The sequence below is a fragment of the Theropithecus gelada genome, chromosome 7b (genome assembly GCF_003255815.1).
Source record: "Theropithecus gelada isolate Dixy chromosome 7b, Tgel_1.0, whole genome shotgun sequence".
Classification (NCBI taxonomy): domain Eukaryota; kingdom Metazoa; phylum Chordata; class Mammalia; order Primates; family Cercopithecidae; genus Theropithecus; species Theropithecus gelada.
In genome coordinates, this window is record NC_037675.1 from 38,562,664 (window position 1) to 38,584,591 (window position 21,928).

General features: G+C 36.2%; 1 protein-coding gene across 2 annotated transcripts in view; it reads left to right on the forward strand.

Annotated features, from left to right (window-relative positions):
* The window catches only part of MIPOL1 (mirror-image polydactyly 1), a 401,247-nt gene that overhangs the window by 319,901 nt on the left and 59,418 nt on the right, over positions 1-21,928 (forward strand). For both annotated transcript variants that reach the window (XM_025392166.1, XM_025392167.1), the window contains exon 13: positions 6,017-6,247. In XM_025392166.1, coding sequence (XP_025247951.1) covers positions 6,017-6,247 — 231 coding nt within the window. The remainder of the gene's footprint in view (positions 1-6,016; positions 6,248-21,928) is intronic.

The window sequence follows — 21,928 nt, forward strand, 5'->3', positions numbered from 1 at the left end:
GGGCATTTAGTGCTATAAATTTCCCTCTACACACTGCTTTAAATGTGTCCCAGAAATTCTGGTATGTTGTATCTTTGTTCTCATTGGTTTCAAAGAACATCTTTATTTCTGCCTTCATTTCGTTATGTACCCAGTAGTCATTCAGGAGCAGGTTGTTCAGTTTCCATGTAGTTGAGTGGTTTTGATTGAGTTTCTTAGTCCTGAGTTCTAGTTTGATTGCACTGTGGTCTGAGAGACAGTTTGTTATAATTTCTATTCTTTTCCATTTGCTGAGGAGTGCTTTACTTCCAGCTATGTGGTCAATTTTGGAATAAGTGCAATATGGTGCTGAGAAGAATGTATATTCTGATGATTTGGGGTGGAGAGTTCTGTAGATGTCTATTAGGTCCGCTTGGTGCAGAGTTGAGTTCAATTCCTGGATATCCTTTTTAACTTTCTGTCTCGTTGATCTGTCTAATGTTGACAGTGGGGTGTTGAAGTCTCCCATTATTAATGTATGAGAGTCTAAGTCTCTTTGTAAGTCTCTAAGGACTTGCTTTATGAATCTGGGTGCTCCTGTATTGGGTGCATATATATTTAGGAGAGTTAGCTCTTCCTGTTGAATTGATCCCTTTACCATTATGTAATGGCCTTCTTTGTCTCTTTTGATCTGTGATGGTTTAAAGTCTGTTTTATCAGAGACTAGGATTGCAACCCTTTCCTTTTTTTTGTTCTCCATTTGCTTGGTAGATCTTCCTCCATCCCTTTATTTTGAGCCTATGTGTGTCTCTGCATGTGAGATGGGTCTCCTGAATACAGCAACCTGATGGGTCTTGACTCTTTATGCAATTTGCCAGTCTGTGTCTTTTAGTTGGACCATTTAGTCCATTTACATTTAAGGTTAATATTGTTATGTGTGAACTTGATCCTGTCATTATGATATTAGCTGGTTATTTTACTCATTAGTTGATGCAGTTTCTTTCTAGCATCGATGGTCTTTACATTTTGGCATGTTTTTGCAATGGCTGGTACCGATTGTTCCTTTCCATGTTAATGCTTCCTTCAGGATCTCTTGTAGGGCAGGCCTGGTGTTGACAAAATCTCTAAGCATTTGCTTGTCTATAAAGGATTTTATTTCTCCTTCACTTATGAAACTCAGTTTGGCTGGATATAATTCTGGGTTGAAAATTCTTTTGTTTAAGAATGTTGAATATTGGCCCCCACTGTCTTCTGGCTTGGAGAGTTTCTGCTGAGAGATCTGCTGCCAGTCTGATGGGCTTTCCTTTGTGGGTAACCCAACCTTTCTCTCTGGCTGCCCTTAACATTTTGTCCTTCATTTCAACTTTGGTGAATCTGACAATTATGTGTCTTGGAGTTGCTCTTCTCGAGGAGTATCTTTGCGGCATTCTCTGTATTTCCTGAATTTGAATGTTGGCCTGCCTTACTAGGTTGGGGAAGTTCTCCTGGATGATATCCTGAAGAGTGTTTTCCGACTTGGTTCCATTTTCCCCCTCACTTTCAGGCACACCAATCAGACGTAGATTTGGTCTTTTCACATAATCCTATATTTCTTGGAGGCTTTGTTCATTTCTTTTTCCTTTTTTTCCTTTAGACTTCTCTTCTTGCTTCATTTCATTCATTTGATCTTCAATCATTGATACTCTTTCTTCCAGTTGATCGATTCGGTTACTGAAGCTTGTGCATTTGTCACGTACTTCTCGTGTTATAGTTTTTATCTCTGTCAGTTCGTTTGTGGCCTTCTCTGCATTGATTATTCTAGTTATCCATTCTTCTATTCTCTTTTCAAGATTTTTAGTTTCTTTGCGCTGGGTACGTAGTTCCTCCTTTAGCTCTGAGAAGTTTGATCGACTGACACCTTCTTCTCTCAACTCGTCAGAGTCATTCTCCGTCCAGCTTTGATCCATTGCTGGCGATGAGCTGCGTTCCTTTGGAGGGGGAGATGCGCTCTGATTTTTTGAATATTTTGAATTTCCAGCTGTTCTGCCCTGCTTTTTCCCCATCTTTGTGGTTTTATCTGCCTTTTGTCTTTGATACTGGTGATGAACTGATGAGGTTTTGGTGTGGGTGTCCTTTCTGTTTGTTAGTTTTCCTTCTAACAGTCAGGACCCTCAGCCGTAGGTCTGTTGGAGATTGCTTGAGGTCCACTCCAGACCCTGTTTGCCTGGGTATCAGCAGCAGAGGCTGCAGAAGATAGAATATTTCTGAACAGCAAGTGTACCTGTCTGATTCTTGCTTTGGAAGCTTCCTCTCAGGGGTGTACTCCACCCTGTGAGGTGTGGGGTGTCAGACTGCCCCTAGTGGGGGATGTCTCCCAGTTAGGCTACTCAGGGGTCAGGGACCCACTTGAGCAGGCAGACTGTCCATTCTCAGATCTCAGCCTCTGGGCTGGGAGAGCCACTGCTCTCTTCAAAGCTGTCAGACAGGGTCATGGACATCTGCAGACGTTTCTGCTGATGCTTTTTTTTTTTCTTTGCTACGCCTTGTCCCCAGAGGTGGAGTCTACAGAGATAGGCAGGCCTCCTTGAGCTGCTGTGAGCTCCACCCTGTTCCAGCTTCCAGGAGGCTTTGTTTACCTACTTAAGTCTCAGCAATGGCGGGCACCCCTCCCCCAGCCTCGCTGCTGCCTTGCAGTTAGATCTCAGACTGCTGTGCTAGCAATGAGGGAGGCTCCATGGGTGTGGGATCCTCCTGGCCAGGTGTGGAATATAATCTGGTGTGCCTTTTGCTGAGACCCTTGGTAAAGCGCAGTATTAGCGTGGGAGTTACCCGATTTTCCAGGTGTTGTGTGTCTCAGTTTCTAAAGGGATTCCATTCCCCCTTGCACTTCCCAAGTGAAGCCATGCCTCGCCCTGCTTCAGCTCTGGCTGGTTGGGCTGCACTAGCTGACCAGCACTGATTGTCCAGCACTCCCCAGTGAGATGAACCCAGTACCTCAGTTGAAAATGCAGAAATCACCTGTCTCATGTGTCACTCGCACTGGGAGCTGGAGGCTGGAGCTGTTCCTATTTGGCCATCTTGCTCGCACCCCCCAAAAAAGGAATATTAATAGGACTTCTCATGCAAGTTGTGACATTTAGTGAGTTAACATAGCATTTATTTTTAGATACTGTTTTCTCTTAAAAATGCAAGAAAATGCTATTGCAGGATTTTAAGTGACATTATCTACTTCCATCTTTTTAAAAAGATCATGTCCCTTGTTTGGGAAAGTCTTGGTGGTAATTAACAGGTTTCCAATACATTTTGAATGCTAAGAAGCTTTTGAACTTGCGGGTACAATCCAAACATGTCCATCTGAGAGAAAAATCAAAATCAGGTATAAATTTGCCCCCTAAAAATTAAATGATAAAAGACTAGGAAGTGAGGAGTGATTAGGAAATTAAATCAGGATGCTCATAATTTTAATAATGGTGAGATTTTTAAAACTTAATAATTGATTCTAATTGGTTACAGTATACTGGTTACTGCTTTAGGCATGATAGACAAATGCAGAATTCCCAAACTAAGCTGTCTCACTGAGTTTTAAATTAGGCCATATACGTAAAGTTAAAATATAAGGGAATGGAGTAGGCTAAGATTTTTTAAACAGTTTACAAAAAGCATTGCCATTAAAGAAACAATGATAAATTGAACTTTATTTAAATTGAGAACTTACCTTCATCAAAAGACAGCATTAAGAGTCAAGCATGGTGGCATATGCCCATAGTCCAAGCTACTCAAGAGGCTGAGGCAGGAGGATTGTTTGAGCCCAGGAGTTCAAGGTCAGCCTGGGAAACAGTGAGACCTTGTCTCAATCAATCAATCAACATACACGTACATAAGACAATATGAATAGAATGAAATATCACTGCATCCATATTAAAATAACTAAAGTTAAAAGCACTTGCCAATGTCATTCTGAGGGAGGATATAAAGCAATTGAAACTCTCATATTTTGCTGATGGGAGTATAAATTGGTACAACTAATTTAGAAGACTATTAGCAGCATCTAAATCTAAATCAGCATCTATTATCAGTGTACTAAATCTGAAAATAATGCATAACCTTGGAGAAATTCTACTTTAGACATGAATACCTAGGTCCATCAAAAGACATGTACAAGAATATTCATAGCAACAACAGTGGAATAGTTAAATAAGTTATGGCATATGTATATAACAGAATATTTTATAGCAATAAAAAGCAATGAATGATATGCAACAGCAAGGTGAACTTCACATACCAATTGTTGAGGAAAATAAGCCAGACAAAAAGTTTAAAAATAGGCAATTTACATTTTGATAAAAGTTGGATTAGTACTTACCTTTTGGGGAGGGGAAAAAATGGGAGGGAACACTAGGGGTCTTCTAGATTTCTGTGTTTGTTCTGTATTTTGTTCTTCACATTTTTTCAAGCTGAATACTTTGTATATATGCACCTTGTGTAATTTAAAATGTAGTTAACAAATCAAAATATAACTAATAATGTTTTAAGCATAAAGAACATAAAGTACCTTTGTTAAGGTTTAGCTTTTAGTTTGTTTCTTTTTAATTTCTTTCTTTCTTGCGTCTTTCAAGGAGATACAGAGGGTGAGCTAAAGAAAATTGGAACTTGGAACAGACGAGATGCAGAAAGTGAGAGGACACAGAAAAAATAGGAAAATGGGCAAGAGACAGTCCTTAGGCACATAGGTTGGTAGAAAAAACTGAGAAGAAATGAAGTAGGGTTAGTTAGATTAATAACAATGTGAAAACCATGAAAAAAGATATTTTTTGCACTCCACAAATGTGGCACTACATACCATTCTAATTTTCTAGGTAGTAACCAATTGACCAGGGCTTAGTAACAGTCTGTATTCTTAGGAAGGAATTTGAATCCTGAAATGATTTCATCTGGTATGCTGACTGTCCTTGTTTCATGTCCATCCTAGTTCTATGGGACGCCTTCTCCAAAATAAGCATACTGTAAAGGCTTATAGGTAACTTAAACTAAAAAAGGAAATGTATAATTAGTTTGAACAGTTTTAAAGAAAGTATCACACGAGGTATTAGGACAATGCCAAAGTTCACTGACTAGCTTTTTGCAGGTTTAATAATGATATTGCTTTCCTTCACATTATCAATCTATATTATATAGTTAAGTTGTTTTACTTCAAATGTCTCCAATCGACATTTCCTTTGTATGCATATACTGAAATGATATTTAATAAAAAAGAACATCTCCTGTGTGGATTTTAAATTTCTCTTATTAAATATTTATATTTTCAAAATGTCTTTATTTAATTGAGTGAGGTGCTTGGTGCCATTTCAGAATAACCTCAGGTGGTAGGTGGTAATGACATATCAAAGATTTGACCTTTAGCATTTTAGGATTCTATTTGTCTGCATTTTCTTCTGCATTCATTTAGTCTTAATTTATATGCTATTTCTCTGTATGACTTAATGAGTAGATGTATTTGTTATAAGATTCATTAGCCAAAAAAATATATATATACACACATATATATGAATACATATTATTTCTGTGCAATCTGACCAGTGATTTTAAATTCATTTATATCTCAACTGTGACAAGTAGAAAATGCTGTGTAGAAGGCTGGTCAGTATTTGCATAAACCTCATCCATTCTCATTAAGTGCTTGGAAGAATAGACCCTCAACCTCCTAAACCAATGCCCATTCTCTTCTCACTTCTTTCAGCTTATTACATTCTTATATTTGCCTAGAGATACTTTATTTTCCAGTTCTCTATTCCTTTTAAAGAAAATTGAATGTAATATTTACACTGATTTAATTAAATTAACATCTTGCAGCATCTTTTTGTATGCTTTGGTAGCATAGTCATTTGTCTGGGTTTTCAGCCTAGAAGCAGAAAAATTATCAATTTTATATGTTGTGACATAAAAATTATTTTCATTTGCTCATTTAAGTATTTATTGATTTTTAGAATTAGAGATTCTAAATGGAGGTTTTTGTTAAATAGATCATAGATCACTCAGTCTACATTACTTATCTTTAAATTATTTTTTAATATTTTCTCAGTTTACACAAATCTTTATCTCAAGAAGAAAATCTGAAGGATCAGTTTAACTATGCCCTGAGTACATATGAAGAAGCTTTAAAAAACAGAGAGAACATTGTTTCCATCACTCAACAACAAAATGAGGAACTGGCTACTCAACTGCAACAAGCTCTGACAGAGCGAGCAAATATGGAATTACAACTTCAACATGCCATAGAGGCCTCCCAAGTAACCAATGAAAAAGTTCAAAAGTAAGTTAAATGATCTTTTAATACTTCAAACACATGAAACAAAACAAAACACTTTCTTTTGGGAACTAAACAGTACGTATTTATTGATCATATTAATAGTTTAAGACAAAAGTAGAATTAACCCAGTAAACTTTTTTAGATTGGATACCAGATGCCATATTTGGGGTCAAAAAAGTCATTTTCTTGGGAACTAATGTTACCATGTAGGGCAGACCATTTTTATTTAATAACTGATCATCAGTTCGTGGAGGCCATACTATTTAAATCATTTCACAGTCCCAAGTTAATAGGCAAAGTTATTAGCAAGGGGAAGAGGCAGTCAAGTTACCACCTCAACTCATTCAGCTTTTCAATAATCCTGCTTGAGTTGAGATCATCTGTGACATTGCAGTCTGAGACTTGTAGGTGCATAAAAACCAGTAGGGTGAAATTAATTTTCTTGTGTTGCTCTTCTGAAGTATTCAATACTGCTTTTCACAGTGCATAATTATATGTGTTTATTTTGAATGATCTTTGCATTTTTATTAAAATTTAAATTAAGCTGCATAATCTGTCAGTCCTTTTGACAGCTAGCAAAATGTTAACAAATAGCTTACCAGGCAAAGAAGTCACTTGTTAATTTATTGGACTTGAACATTGTAGCAGAATTTTCTGAGACACCTTTAATGTAATAGAACCACTGTAATAGAATACATAGAATACATGTAATAGAATATATTTTAACCTTCTTTATGTATTGTTAACAGCATTACAGCATTCACATAGCTAGTCACCTTCAATTTCAAAGATATACCTTTTTACTTAACAATTATTTTGTCAGTTTTACACTATGAAGCAGTGCTCACATCAAGGTTTCTTACTTCCCACTACTTCTTATTTGAAAATGTCATCTCGACCATTTCCTCAATATCCCCAAAGTTATATTTTGATTAATAGCCAAAGTTATGTAAGTCAGTAGTTTTAAAATAGACCATTTTAAAACAGTTTAGAATTTGTGCATTTTAATCTTTACTACCAGTGTACCTTGAAACTTTTGATTTGTGTAGGTATTATATATATTTGTAAGTTTAAAGATTGGGTTTGTATTCAGTCATAAACTATATCTAGTTATTCACAATGTACATTATATTCTAAGAACACGATGATGTATAGGTAGATCTCATTTCATTGTAAATCACAATCAGTAACTTTTGACAGGATCTGATTTGGCTCTGTTTGCTTAAAGTCTACAAATAAATACAAATTTCAAAGGTTTCTTTATATGTAATCCTTCAATTTCTATACATGACCAAAATTCCCTAAAACAGTCATTCCCACAGACCAATTTGATTTTCAAAAAATCTTTGGATGTGTTATTAACCTTTTATTTTTTAGATCTCATCAACTATCATCATCATTTCATTAAAAAAAATTTTTTTATACACTCAAAAGTAGAAATAGCATTGTCTCAGATAATGTTTTAAATTAAATAACTTTACTGAATGGCCAAGATGACTGAATAGGAACAGCTCTAGTCTGCTGCTCCCAGCATGATCAACACAGAAGATGGGTGATTTCTGTATTTCCAACTGAGGTACCTGGTTCATCTCATTGGGACTGGTTAGACAGTGCATGCAGCCCACGGAGGGTGAGCCAAAGCAGGGCAGGGCATCACCTCACTCAGGAAGCACAAGGGATCGGGGATTTCTTTTTCCTAGCCATGGGAAGCTATGACAGACTGTACCTGGAAAATCGGTACAGTCCCACCCAAATACTGTGCTTTTCCCACAGTCTTACCAACCAGCAGACCAGGAGATTCTCTCCTGTGCCTGCCTTGCTGGGTCCCACACCCATGAAGCATGACTCACTGCGAGCGTGGCAGTCTGAGATCCACCTGTGAGGCTGCAGCCTAGTGCGGGGAGGGGCATCTGGCATCTGCCATTGCTGAGGCTTCAAGGTAAACAAAGTGACCAGGAAGCTTGAACTGGGTAGAGCCCACCGCAGCTCAGCAAGGCTTACTGCCTCTATAGACTCCATCTCTGAGGGCAGGGCATAGCTGAACAAAAGGCAGTGGACAACTTCTGCAGACTTAAATGTCCCTGTCTGACAACTCTGAAGAGAGAAGTGGTTCTGCCAGCATGGCATTTGAGCTCTGAGAATGGACAGACTGCCTCCTCAAGTGGGTCCCTGACACCCCTGTAGTCTAACTGGGAGACACGTCCCAGTAGGGGCCAGCAGACACCTCATGCAGAAGCTTCCAGAGGAAGGATCAGGCAGCAATATTTGCTGTTCAGCAGCTTCTGCTGGTGATGCCCAGGCAAACAGGCTCTGGAGTGGACCTCCAGCAAACTCCAACAGACCTGCAGCTGAGGGACCTGAATGTTAGAAGAAAAACTAACAAACAGAAAGGAATAGCATCAACATCAACAAAAAGGACATCCACACCAAAACCTCACCTGTAGGTCACAAAAATCACAGACCAAAGGTAGATAAAACCACAAAGATGAGAAGAAAACAGAGCAGAAAAGCTGAAAATTCTAAAAACCAGAGCGCCTGTCCTCCACCAAAGGATCACAGCTGCTCGCCAGAAAGGGAACAAAGCTGGATGGAGAATGAATTTGACGAGCTGACAGAAGGCGGCTTCAAAAGGTTGGTAATAACAAAATTCTCTGAGCTAAAGGAGCATATTCAAACCCATCACAAGGAAGCTAAAAGCCTTGAAAAAAAGTTAGAAGAATGGCTAACTAGAATAAACAGTGTAGAGAAGACCTTAAAGGACCTGATGAAACTGAAAACCATGGCACGAGAACTTCATGACACATGCACAAGCTTTAGTAGGCGATTCGATCAAGAGCAAGAAAGGATATCGGTGATTGAAGATCAAATTAATTAAATAAAGTGAGATGACAAGATTAGAGAAAAGTAAAAAGAAACACTATGTGAAAAGACCAAATCTACGTTTGATTGGTGTACCTGAAAGTGACAGGCAGAATAAAACTGAGTTGGAGAATACTCTTCAGGATATTATCCAGGAGAACTTCCCCAACCTAGCAAGGAATGCCAACATTCAAATTCAGGAAATATAAAGAACACCACAAAGATACTCCTTGAGAAGAGCAAACCCAAGAAACATAATTGTCAAATTCACCAAGGGTGAAATGAAGGAATAAATGTTAAGGGCAGCCATGAAGGTCAGGTTACACGCAAAGGGAAGCCGACTTTCAGCTGATCTCTCAGAGGAAACCCTACAAGCCAGAAGAGAGTGGGGGCCAATATTCAACATTCTTAAGGAAAAGAATTTTCAACCCAGAATTTCATATCTAGACAAACTAAGCTTCATAAGTGAAGGAGAAATAAAATCCATTACAGAAAAGGAAATGCTGTGAGATTTTGTCACCACCAGTCGTGCCTTACAAGGGCTCCTGAAGGAAGCACTAAACATGGAAAGGAACAATTGGTACAAGCCACTGCAAAAACATGCCAAATTGTAAAGACCACCGATGCTATGAAGAAACTGTATCAATTAATAGGCAAATTAACCAGCTAACATCATAATGACAGGATCAAATTCACATATAACAATATTAAATGTAAATAGGCTAAATGACCCAATTAAAAGACCCAGACTGGCAAATTGGATAGTCAAGACCCATCAGTGTGCTGTATTCAGGAGACCCATCTCACATGCAGAGACACAAATAGGCTCAAAATAAAGGAATGGAGGAAGATCTACCAAGCAAATGGAAAATAAAAAAAAGCAGAGTTTGCAATCCTTGTCTCTGATAAAACAGACTTTAAACCAACAAAGATCAAAAGAGACAAAGAGGGCCATTATGTAGTGGTAAAGGGATCACTTCAACAAGAAGAGCTAACTGTCCGAAATATATATGCACCCAATACAGGAGCACCCAGATTCGTTACAGGAGCACCCAGCTTCATAAAGCAAGTCGTTAGAGACCTAAAAAGAGATTTAGACTCCCACACAATGATAATGGGAGACTTTAACACCCCACTGTCAATATTAGACAGATCAATGAGAGAGGAGGTTAACAAGGATATCCAGGACTTGAACTCAGCTCAGCACCAAGCAGACCTAGTAGACATCTACAGAACTCCCTCCCCCACAAAAAAATCAACAGAATATACATTTTCCTCAGCACCACATTGCACCTATTCTAAAATTGACCACATAATTGGAAGTAAAGCACTCCTCAGCAAATGTCAAAGAACAGAAATCACAGCAAACTGTCTCTCAGACCACAGTGCAATCAAATTAGAACTCAGGATTAAGAAACTCACTCAAACTGCACAACTACATGGAAACCGAACAACCTGCTTCTGAATGACTACTAGGTAAATAACGAACTGAAGGCAGAAATAAAGATGTTCTTTGAAACCAATGAGAACAAAGACACAATGTACCAGAATCTCTGGGACACATGTAAAGCAGTGTGTGGAGGGAAATTTATAGCACTAACTGTCCACAATACAAAGCAAGAAAGATCTAAAATTGACACCCTAACATCACAATTAAAAGAACTAGAGAAGCAAAAGCAAACAAATTCAAAAGTTAGCACAAGGTAAGAAATAACTAAGATCAGAGTAGAACTGAAGAAGATAGAGACACAAAAAACACTCCAAAAAATAAATGAATCCAGGAACTAGTGTTTTGAAAAGATCAACAAAATTGATAGAACACTAGCCAGACTAATAAAGAAGAAGAGAGGGAAGAATCAAATAGCTGCAATTAAAAATGATAAAGGGGATATCACCACTGATCCCACAAAAATACAAACTACCATCAAAGAATACTATAAACACCTCTATGCAAATAAACTAGAAAATCTAGAAAAAATGGATAAATTCCTGGACACATACACCCTCCCTAGACTAACCTAGGAGGAAGTTGGTTCTCTAAATAGACCAATAACAGGCTCTGAAATTGAGGCAATAATTAATAGCCAACCACCAAAAAGAGTCCAGAACCAGACAGATTCATAGCCGAATTCTACCAGAGGTACAAAGAGGAGCTGGTACCATTCCTTCTGAAACTATTCCAGTCAATAGAAAAAGAGGGAATCCTCCCGAACTCATTTTATGAGGCCAGCATCATCGTTATACGAAAGCCAGGCGGAGACACAACAAAAAGAAAAAGAGAATTTCGGACCAATATCCCTGGTGAACATCGCTGTGAAAATCCTCAGTAAAATACTGGCAAACTGAATCCAGCAGCACGTCAAAAAGCTTATCTACCACGATCAAGTCAGCTTCATCCCTGGGACACAAGGCTGGTTCAACTTATGCACATCAACAAATATAATCCATCACATAAACAGAACTAATGACAGAAACCACATGATTATCTCATTAAATGCAGAAAAAGCCTTTGGCAAAATTCAGCAGCCTTTATGCTAAAACTTCTCAATAAACTCGGTATTGATGGAACGTATCTCAAAATAATAAGAGCTATTTATGACAAACCCATAGCCAATATCATACTGAATGGGCAAAAACTGGAAGCATTCCCTTTGAAACTGGCACAAGACAAGGATGTTCTCTGTCACCACTCCTATTCAACATAGTGTTGGAAGTTCTGGCAAGAGCAATCAGGCAAGAGAAAGAAATAAATTATATTCGATTAAGAAAAGAGGAAGTCAAATTGTCCCTGTTTGCAGATGACATGATTGTATATTTAGAAAACCCCATTATCTCAGCCCAAAACCTCCTTAAGGTGAGAAGCAACTTCAGCAAAGTCTCAGGATACAAAATCAATGTGCAAAAATCACAAGCATTCCTATGCACTAATAACAGACAAACAGAGAGCCAAATCATGAGGGAATTCTCATTCACAATTGCTTCAAAGAGAATAAAATACCTAGGAATCCAACTGACAAGGGATGCGAAAGACCCCTTCAAAGAGAGCTACAAACCACTGCTCAATGAAATAAAAGAGGACACAGACAAATGGAAGAACATTCCATGCTCATGGATAGGAATAATCAATATTATGAAAATGGCCATGCTGCCCAAGGTAATTTATAGATTCAATGCCAATCTATCAAGCTACTAATGACTTTCTTCACAGAATTGGAAAAAACTAATGTTCATATGGAACCAAAAAAGAGCACACATAGCCAAGACAATCCTAAGCAAAAAGAGCAAAGCTGGAGACATCACACTACCTGACTTCAAACTATACTACAAGGCTACTGTAACCAAAAGAGCATGGCACTGGTACCAAAACACATATAGAGACCAATGGAACAGAACAGAGGCCTCAGAAATAACACCACACATCTACAGCCATCTGATCTTTGACAAACCTGACAAAAACAAGCCATGGGGAAAGGATTCCCTATTTAATAAATGGTGCTGAGAAAACTGGCTAGCCATATATAGAAAGCTGAAACTGGATCCCTTCCTTACACCTTATACAAAAAGTAATTCAAGATGAATTAAAGACTTAAATATAAGACCTAAAACCATAAAAACCCTAGGAGAAAACCTAGGCAATACTATTCAGGACACAGGTATGGGCAAAGACTTCATGACTAAAACACCAAAAGCAATGGCAACAAAAGCCAAAATGGACAAATGGGATCTAATTAAACTAAAGAGCTTCTGCACAGCAAAAGAAACTACCATCAGAGTGAACAAGCAACCTACAGAATGGGAGAAAATTTTTGCAATCTACCCATCTGACAATGGGCTAATATCCAGAATCTACATGATTTGTTTGGACTTAAACAAATTTACAAGAAAAAAACAAACATCCATATCAAAAAGTGAGCAAAGCATATGAACAGACACTTCTCAAAAGAAGACATTTATGCAGCCAACAGACATATCAAAAAATGCTCATCATCACTGGTCATCAGAGAAATGCAAATCAAAACCACAATGAGATACCATCTCATGCCAGTTAGAATGGTAATCATTAAAAAGTCAGGAAATAACAGATGCTGAGAGGATATGGAGAAATAGAAACGCTTTTACACTGTTGGTGGGAGTGTAAATTAGTTAACCATGGTGGGAGACAGTGTGATGATTCCTCAAGGATCTAGAACTAGAAATACCATTTGACCCAGCCATCCCATTACTGGGTATATACCCAAAGGATTATAAATCATTTTACAATAAAGACATATGCACACGTATGTTTATTGCAGAACTGTTCACAATAGGAAACACTTGGAACCAACCCAAATGTCCATCAATGACAGACTGGATTAAGAAAATGTGGCACATATACACCATGGAATACTGTGCAACCATAAAAAAGGTTGAGTTCATGTCCTTTGCAGGGACATGAATGAAGCTGGAAACCATGATTCTCAGCAAACTATCACAAGGACGGAAAACCAAACACCATATGCTCTCACTCGTAGGAGTGAATCGAACCATGAAAACACTTGGACACAGGGTGGGGAGCATCACACACTGGGGCCTGTCAGGGACTGGGGGACTGGGCTTAATGCTCTTATCTCTTAAGATAGCATTAAGAGAAATACCTAACGTAAATGACGAGTTGATGGGTGCAGTAAACCAACATGGTACATGTATACCTATGTAACAAACCTGCATGTTGTGTATATGTACCCTAGAACCTAAAGTATAATAAAAAATAATTAATAAATAAAATAACTTTAATTCTGAAAAATTCACTCTCTCTTCCTTATTTTTTGCAATTAACCATAGACAGATCAAGACTTTTTTATGGAATGGCACTAATCCATGGATCAGAGTTTAAGCACAACTGTGTCATTTATGAGAATTAAATGTTAAATCTCTTATTCTTCTGATTTCCAACAGTAAGCACTAGATGAAGTATTATCGGGTTTTCCTTTTCATATTTGATCCACTGTATTTCATATTTAATTGGGCAGAGTATATCTTCATGAGGATATTAGCCTCTTTTATTGAGTTTAAGAGAAATGTTATCCTCTTAAAGGAAACCAACTTATAAGACTTTGGAAGATGGTATTCGTAGTCTCCTTAAAAATCTGAAATCAATATTATTAGCAAATAATTTTAGAAAGTTCTTTGAAAATATGTCAGTATTCCAGGGAATTTAAAATTTGAACTAAAGGAATTTCTTCACAATCAAATTTTTCTTCACAATCAAATTTCTTAAATAACTTTCCTCTTTTCCCTTCACAATCAAATTTCTTGAATAACTGATCTGTATTCACCATCTCTAATTTTTCAATTCCCATTTACGCCTCTGCTACTCAGTACAGTATGGCTAGTTTGTATACTGAAATTGTTCTTCTTAAGATCAGCAGTAATTTTCTAACTACTAAATTCAATGGCTTATTTTAAACTGTATTTTTATTATACAATGAATATATGTTTATGGTGAAAATAAGTAAAGACCTTCATATATCTTCAGCAATATAGCATAGTGGTTTAAAAGCTCAATTCAGAATGTATAGGTATGTGAACCTGGATATAAAACACTATGCTAATGTGGACAATAATGCTTCTATCTCCTAACATTGCCATGATAATTCGGTGAGCTAATATATATAATACTTTTAGAACAATATGTGTTACATAATTCCTCCTTCTCTTGGCATTTCACTCTACACTGTACTATCTCATTCCTCAGAAGGGCTCTACCTTTTCAGGACTAAATGCCTTTGTGTATATTGGTTCCTCTGCTCATACAATGTTATTTTAGGATTTTTTTTTAAGGTTAGCAAGCATCCGATCACAAATGCAGTTAACTTTTACAATATTTATCCTACTTGAACTCTCATCGTTTAGTACTGTTCATCATACCTTCCTGAAGCCTTTTCTTTTCTTAGATTCTGTAGCACCATTTTTTTCTACCTTTATTACTTCTCTGACTGTTCCTGCTCCATTTCTTTGAGGGATTACATCTCCCAGCTATCCGAAAATAATGGTTTCTTAAAAGATTTTATTTTTCTTCTACTTCTACACAATTCCCGGTAATGTCATCTATTTCCTTAAGCTTCAACTACTACTTCTTCGCCAAATAACTTCCAAATACTTATCTTAGTACTCGCCTGTCCCCTGAGATCCAGTCTCATGTTTCCAAAACTCTTTACTCTTCACTCCCCTGAAAGTAAAGTCCTGTCCATTCTCCTGTATTTCCTGCCTCAATTAATGCACTTCAGCAACTTCCGTGCTGTCCTTGTTTCCTCACTCTTTTTTTTTTTTTTTTTTTGCCTTTCACATTCACTTTGTCATGAATCTTTGTTTTGCCTGCTGCCTAAATATCTCCTGATTCCCTCTACCTCATCCTTTCTTGGTAATTGCATTCATTGAGACCCTCATCATCACTCATCTAGACTTGCAATAATCATAAAACTAGTTGACCTGCATTGGGTCTTTCAAATTTATCCTCCTCACTGCCACCAATTAATATTTTTAAAATGTAATTTGTGTCATATTATTTCCCTGTTTAAAATTTTTCAGGGTCTGTTCATTCCCTACAAGTTAAATGATTTAACATGACATATGAGGCCTATCACTTGCCTTCTCCCATTGTTCTAGTATCATTTTCTCCCACAACACATACCACAACATCTTTGCACGTGCTATTTCTTCTTCTCAGAATATATTTCTCCCTTATTGTTGCCTGGCCAAATTTTTGTTACTTCCTAAAGTCCAGTCCAAATGTCACGTCTACAATAAAACTTTACTGGCTTCTTCCAGTTAATTATTTCTTTATTTTCTGTTTCTTTAATGTTTTCATAGTATTTAATCCATACCTTTACTAATCATCTAAGATCGAGGATGTGTGTGTGTGTGTGTGTGTGTGTATAGTGACCTCCCTGACAATTCTGAGGGTTTTTTATATATATGTGTATATATACATCTATGTGTATATATACATACACACACTCAAAGAGTGATATATATGCATATATCACTCTTTGAAGTGTCAGGGGAGTCACCGTAGTGTCACATAGGGTTCTTAGCATAGAGCAAACATACTTCCCACAAACTCAGCTGCTTAATCTGTTTGCAGGATGAATTATAGAACAGGATAGATGACTCTGGGTGCTGGGAAGAGGAACAGAGTACATTTCTACAGTTTCTCAATTTTAAAAAAGCCTACATATATGTACATATATAGTACAGGTACATATATACATACACATATATCATTTATATATGAATATACACATATATTGTTTATATATGTGCATGTACATATATATATACTTATATGTGATATATAGGTATCATATGTTTGTATATGTTTATACATATATGTGTCACATACACGTGATACACATACACATGTATGTGTGTATATACATATATGTATATCTATATACTTATGTATAAACTATATGTGTATGTGTATAGACACATGTAAGCTATGTATATGTACATATATGTAGGCATTTTTTAAATTAAGAAACTGTAGAAATGCACTGTTCCTCTTCCCAGCACCCACAGTCATTGATCATATTTTATAATTCAACCTGAAAACTATATATATGTATATGCATACATACTTAGTTTATATACACACATATATAGTTTATATGTGTATATATATATACATGTAGTCTATATAGTCTATTCATCTTTGTATGGTCTATATACATATAGACTATATATACTTACATATATAAACTATATATATGTCTATATATAAAGCTTATATATACACACATATATATAAACTACATGTATATAGACATAGATATAGACTCTGTGTATATATATGGTTTATATATATACACATACATGTACGTGTTTGTGTATATATATAGTTTTGTTTTGGTTTTGGGGTTTTTATGAGACAGGGTCTTGCTCTGTTACCCAGACTGGAGTACTGTGGCACAATCATGGCTCACTGCAGCCTCAGCCTCCCCAGGAGCTGGGTCTACAGGCATGCGTCACCACACCTGGCCAATATTTTAGGTGGGTTTTTTTGTTTGTTTTGTGTTTTGTGTTTTTTTTTGGTCGAGCTGAGGTTTCATCATGTTGCCAAGGCTTATCTCAAACTCCTGGGCTGAAGCAATCTGCCCGCCTCAGCCTCCCAAAGTGCTGGGATTACAGGTGTGAGACACTGCACCAGGCATAGGTGGTATATTTTTTACATCTATTTTCTACCTAGTGCACTCTCTCCCAGATTTCCTAAGACATTGACTGTGTTCTATTCATCTTTGTTTCTCCATCTCTTCTAAAAACTCATGCAGATACCTGCTGTAAAGTAAGTACTCTGTAAATGCTATGAACAAATCAACCATAACTGTTTAATAGTTTGAGAGAATAACAGAATAAAGTTAAAGCAGGTCAAGTTAGAGATACACAGGAAAATTTCAGATACACTCCCCTCTACTTTAGGCCCATAACAAATACTTTTGTTCCCAACCCAGAGTCCAGAGTTTAGCAGTTTCATAGAAAAGCATGACTTCTATGGCTGGTCCTTCCCTCCCTCCCCTCACTGCCACCACCATACCTTTCACTCTCCGAGGAGCTGACAGTGCTTACTTCCTGTTGATCAGATTTTAACCACGCACTTCCATCAAATATAATTACATTTAGAAGACCTGAAATCTTTGGTGATAATACAGACTATCTACTGTTGCTATTTATTCATAGAATTTTAAATTTATTTTCTTTCAGAATCATAAAAAATTTTAATATTTTATGAAATATTTTAGCCTATAGGAGTATTCCTAGAAAGACAAGTTGTACAGGATTACCATCCATAAGCTAGCCAGTATAGGCAGATCATCACTTACAGGGGAAAAGTCTGTGCATGCCATACCTCATCACCAAAAAATATCTTCTTGGCCCACCTGTCATAAAGCCTAATCTTTTATCAGTGGAAATTCATTCTCTTTTATTTATGTACTTTTATTGAAAAATGTGTGTGTTTGTGGATGAATAGCATATTGTGATTTAGCTTTTAGATTGCTCTTTTCCTGGTACTGAATGTTTGTACTTGGTTTTGGACAGAGGGGTTATGTCGAAGTAAAGAGAATTAAAGAGCAGCTAAGAGCACGGGAACTTTGTAGGAAAAACTTCTCTTAATAGTTTTGTCAAAGACTATCCCTAATCCCCATTTATTAAAGAGAAAACTGACACATCAATCCTTTAAAAGATGTTTTTATTCATCATGAGAGATTTAAAACTTTGTGATTCTTTATGCTATAGTTTCTTTTCCATCTACAAGTATGCTTGCTTCTTGTGGCCTGGAACAAGTGCCAAAGGACTTTTAAAAATACATTTTGCTATACTTAGCATGCCTAAGCTCCACATAGTTACTTAAAGTAAAAGTAATTACAACCAGGCTTATAAGGTTAGAACTCTCAAAGATCTGGATTTTACACGGAAATAACTTTTGTCATATGTCATTTTTACTGTGGTCCAGATTTACAGTGCTATGATTCAAATTCCCTCATAAACTATATAAAATCATATACTGTAACTATATAATGAATAGATGAGACAAAGAGATATGGAAAAATTGTAAACTTTTAAACGGATTTGTAAGAAAAGATGTATCAACTCAAGAACTTTCATCCTTCCCATACTTTTCTAAAAAGAAAAAATCCATTATTTAAAATTTACAAGAGTTCTGCTCATCTTAAATTTTTATAACATAATTAAAACATCAAAGATCAGGTTAAAACATTTCAATTTGTAGGTTTTCTTAAGTTGTAGATTGTCTTTTGAAATATAGGGCACCCTATATCTTTTGATCAGTATTGACCAAACACACACACACACACACACACACACACACACACACACAGCTGTTTAAAGTCTTTTCTGCTATTTGACCAAATACTGATTTCTGTGAAGAATTTGGTGTTACAAAGAAATTGTGAATTCTCAGCCTGGTTTTCCTGCTGACAAGTAAGAACCGTCTGTAGTTCTCTTCGAAGTGTCAGGGGAGTCACCATAGTGTCACACAAGGGTTCTTAGCATAGAGCAAACATACTTTCCACAAACTCAGCTGCTTAATCTGTTTGCAGGTTGAATTATAAAACAGGATAGATGACTGTGGGTGCTGGGAAGAGGGACAGAGCATTTCTAAAGTTTCTCAGTTGAAAAAAAAAAGCCTACTATTTTCATCAATAGATTTTACTAGATTTTTTACTTTTGTTGCTGGCTCTAGAATCTGATTTTAACTATTTTAACCATATGAAAAATAATTATGCTTAGCATAATGAAAGGCCTCAGTGAATTTTTTAAAATAATTTCATTGTCTTTTCATTAAAATTATTCTGGTTCTTGTCAACTTTACCTGTGATATTTTTTCTATAAATTTTTTGTTGGACTGTAAGTGTCAAGGCAAAATTAGACATATCTGAACAATGTAAGTACTTGTTGATTGAATCAAAGAATAAATTTCATAATTCCTCAACTCAGCAGAAGGTATAAATCAATATTTTATATAATGTTGAAAGTTAGCTTTGATTTATTAGTACTATTAATAAGTGGGAGGAGACCTAAAACTTTTCTAGAAATTGCTCTTTAAAATATATTCTCGTATTTAAAATTTGAAAGCTGTGAAATATATGTACTTCAGCAAGTAATAAGTCGAATGTTTATTTGTGATAGTTTATCAACAAATGCCCTCCCTAATTAGCTTTGGAAGGCACCTTCTAAATCTAATTAGAGATAGTTTTATTATCATCTATATATGGAAGATGGACTCAGATGGCTCCTAAACAGTCATCATAAGATGTACAACATCTAAACATGCTTAATTTTTATTCTTTGATGTGCAATATGCTTTTAAAGAATTTAATATTCTGAATTTGTGAATCATAAAAGTTAAATTATCTGATTATGTATTTGACTTGTGAAATGTGTCATCTCATACTCTGTTAAACAAGCATTTCATTAAAATTATCACTAATTCCATTATATGCTTACAGAGTGGATCACCTTTCCCATCCATCTATATATAAAGTAGGTTTCTTTAGAGCTGATTTTATTATACACATAGATATACCTACAATGTTTAACAAATACATAATTATATTCATTTATTTATAAAAACTAAAGAATTTGGGCTTATATCTTAACTATTGGGGAATGTCTCATGTTGATATGAAGAAGAAACATAGTTTTAATTATCTGAGTTACTCCTTTGTGCCAGGGAAGGATTAATGTGGGATTATTAGGATTGGTGCCTAACCCAGAATATAATAATTCCAGTGGAGTGCAAAGTGAAGGATCCAGGCTAAAGAAGAAAAAGGGCTCTTTAAACCTAGCCTCTGTATTTTCCCCGATAAGGTAGATCCCTTTTGTAACTAACCTTATGGAATGAATGAAAATGAGCATAAAAGTAGGAACCAAAATTTTAAATTACAACATGGCTTTTTGTATTTAATGTACTTCTTCATTTCAGAAACTGTCTTCCAGTGATTAGAACTAGAGTTGAGCTACTATATGTTTCTGCATACTCAGATAGATAAAACATGTTTCAGATGAACGCAATAGGAATTGAAGAAAAAGAACAAACGACTAAATATGAGATATCCATACTGTTTCAGTTCAAATAAAATACAAAAGTTTTGGGTTTTGGTTTTTATAAATGCCAGTACTACAGTGATTTTAAAAGTCAAAGACTGGAATTTTTATTATTTTAGGGAAATGATAGAATCCACTTATGATGATCATATACATTTTAACTAAAATTTGATAGGGAAAAATACCACATTTTTTATACCTTAGAAACACGTACATGTGATTTTCACATAACCATTTTATATGAAATATAAGCTCCTTAGAGGCATATATGATCTAACAAGTATCCTTTTCTTTGTTTCTATTCTTAGCTGCAGTCAATAGCTTTCTAATTTTTTATCACTTGACAGGCTACATAGCTCCTGGATACTTCTGTGAAGTTAGGAGTACTCAACTACCTTACCTGAGATTCGTTGAAGAATTGATAAAAATAAGATGTATAAAGTGATTTGAATTCCCTAGGAAAAGATTACTAAATGACACTAATTGTTAGTGTACTTTAAAATATTTTTATAATAAAGGGGAAAAGGAAGGTATTGTAGAATTTAGATTTTTAGAAGTTTTAGTCATTCCTGTGAAAACATTGCTCAGTCTCATTAGATTTGATGTAACATATTGTTTAACTTGATACTTTACATAATTCACTCAAAACTTTCCCCTTTGTTGTCTCTGTTATTAAACACACAGGTTAGATATAATGTATTTGCTGGTTAATATAGAAAAAATACACTTTTTGTTTTGTTTTGTTTTTTGAGACGGAGTTTCGCTCTTGTTGCCCAGGCTGGAGTGCAATGGCGTGATCTTGGCTCATGGCAACCTCCACCTCCCAGGTTTAAGCCATTGTCCTGCCTCAACCTCTCGAGCAGCTGGGATTACAGGCATGTGCTACCATGCCCAGCTAATTTTGTATTTTTACTAGAGATGGGGTTTCTCCACATTGGTCAGGTATACTCATCTAAAATCTGATTTCACAGTTGTGCAACTATCCTAAATAGACAAATAGGTTACTAGGTATAGATTTTATTCCCAAAATATAATTGGGAGAAACTCAATGGAACCCAAGAGCACACAGAAATACAAATTTCACTTGGATTCTAAGATTCCATAATTGGTTATTTATCCCTACTGGGTCAGGGATTTGCCCATGTCCATATTTGCCCCTTGGTAAATTTACAGAATGAAGAATCCTTTGCTTCTTTCATTGTAACTTTGATGGTGAAATCA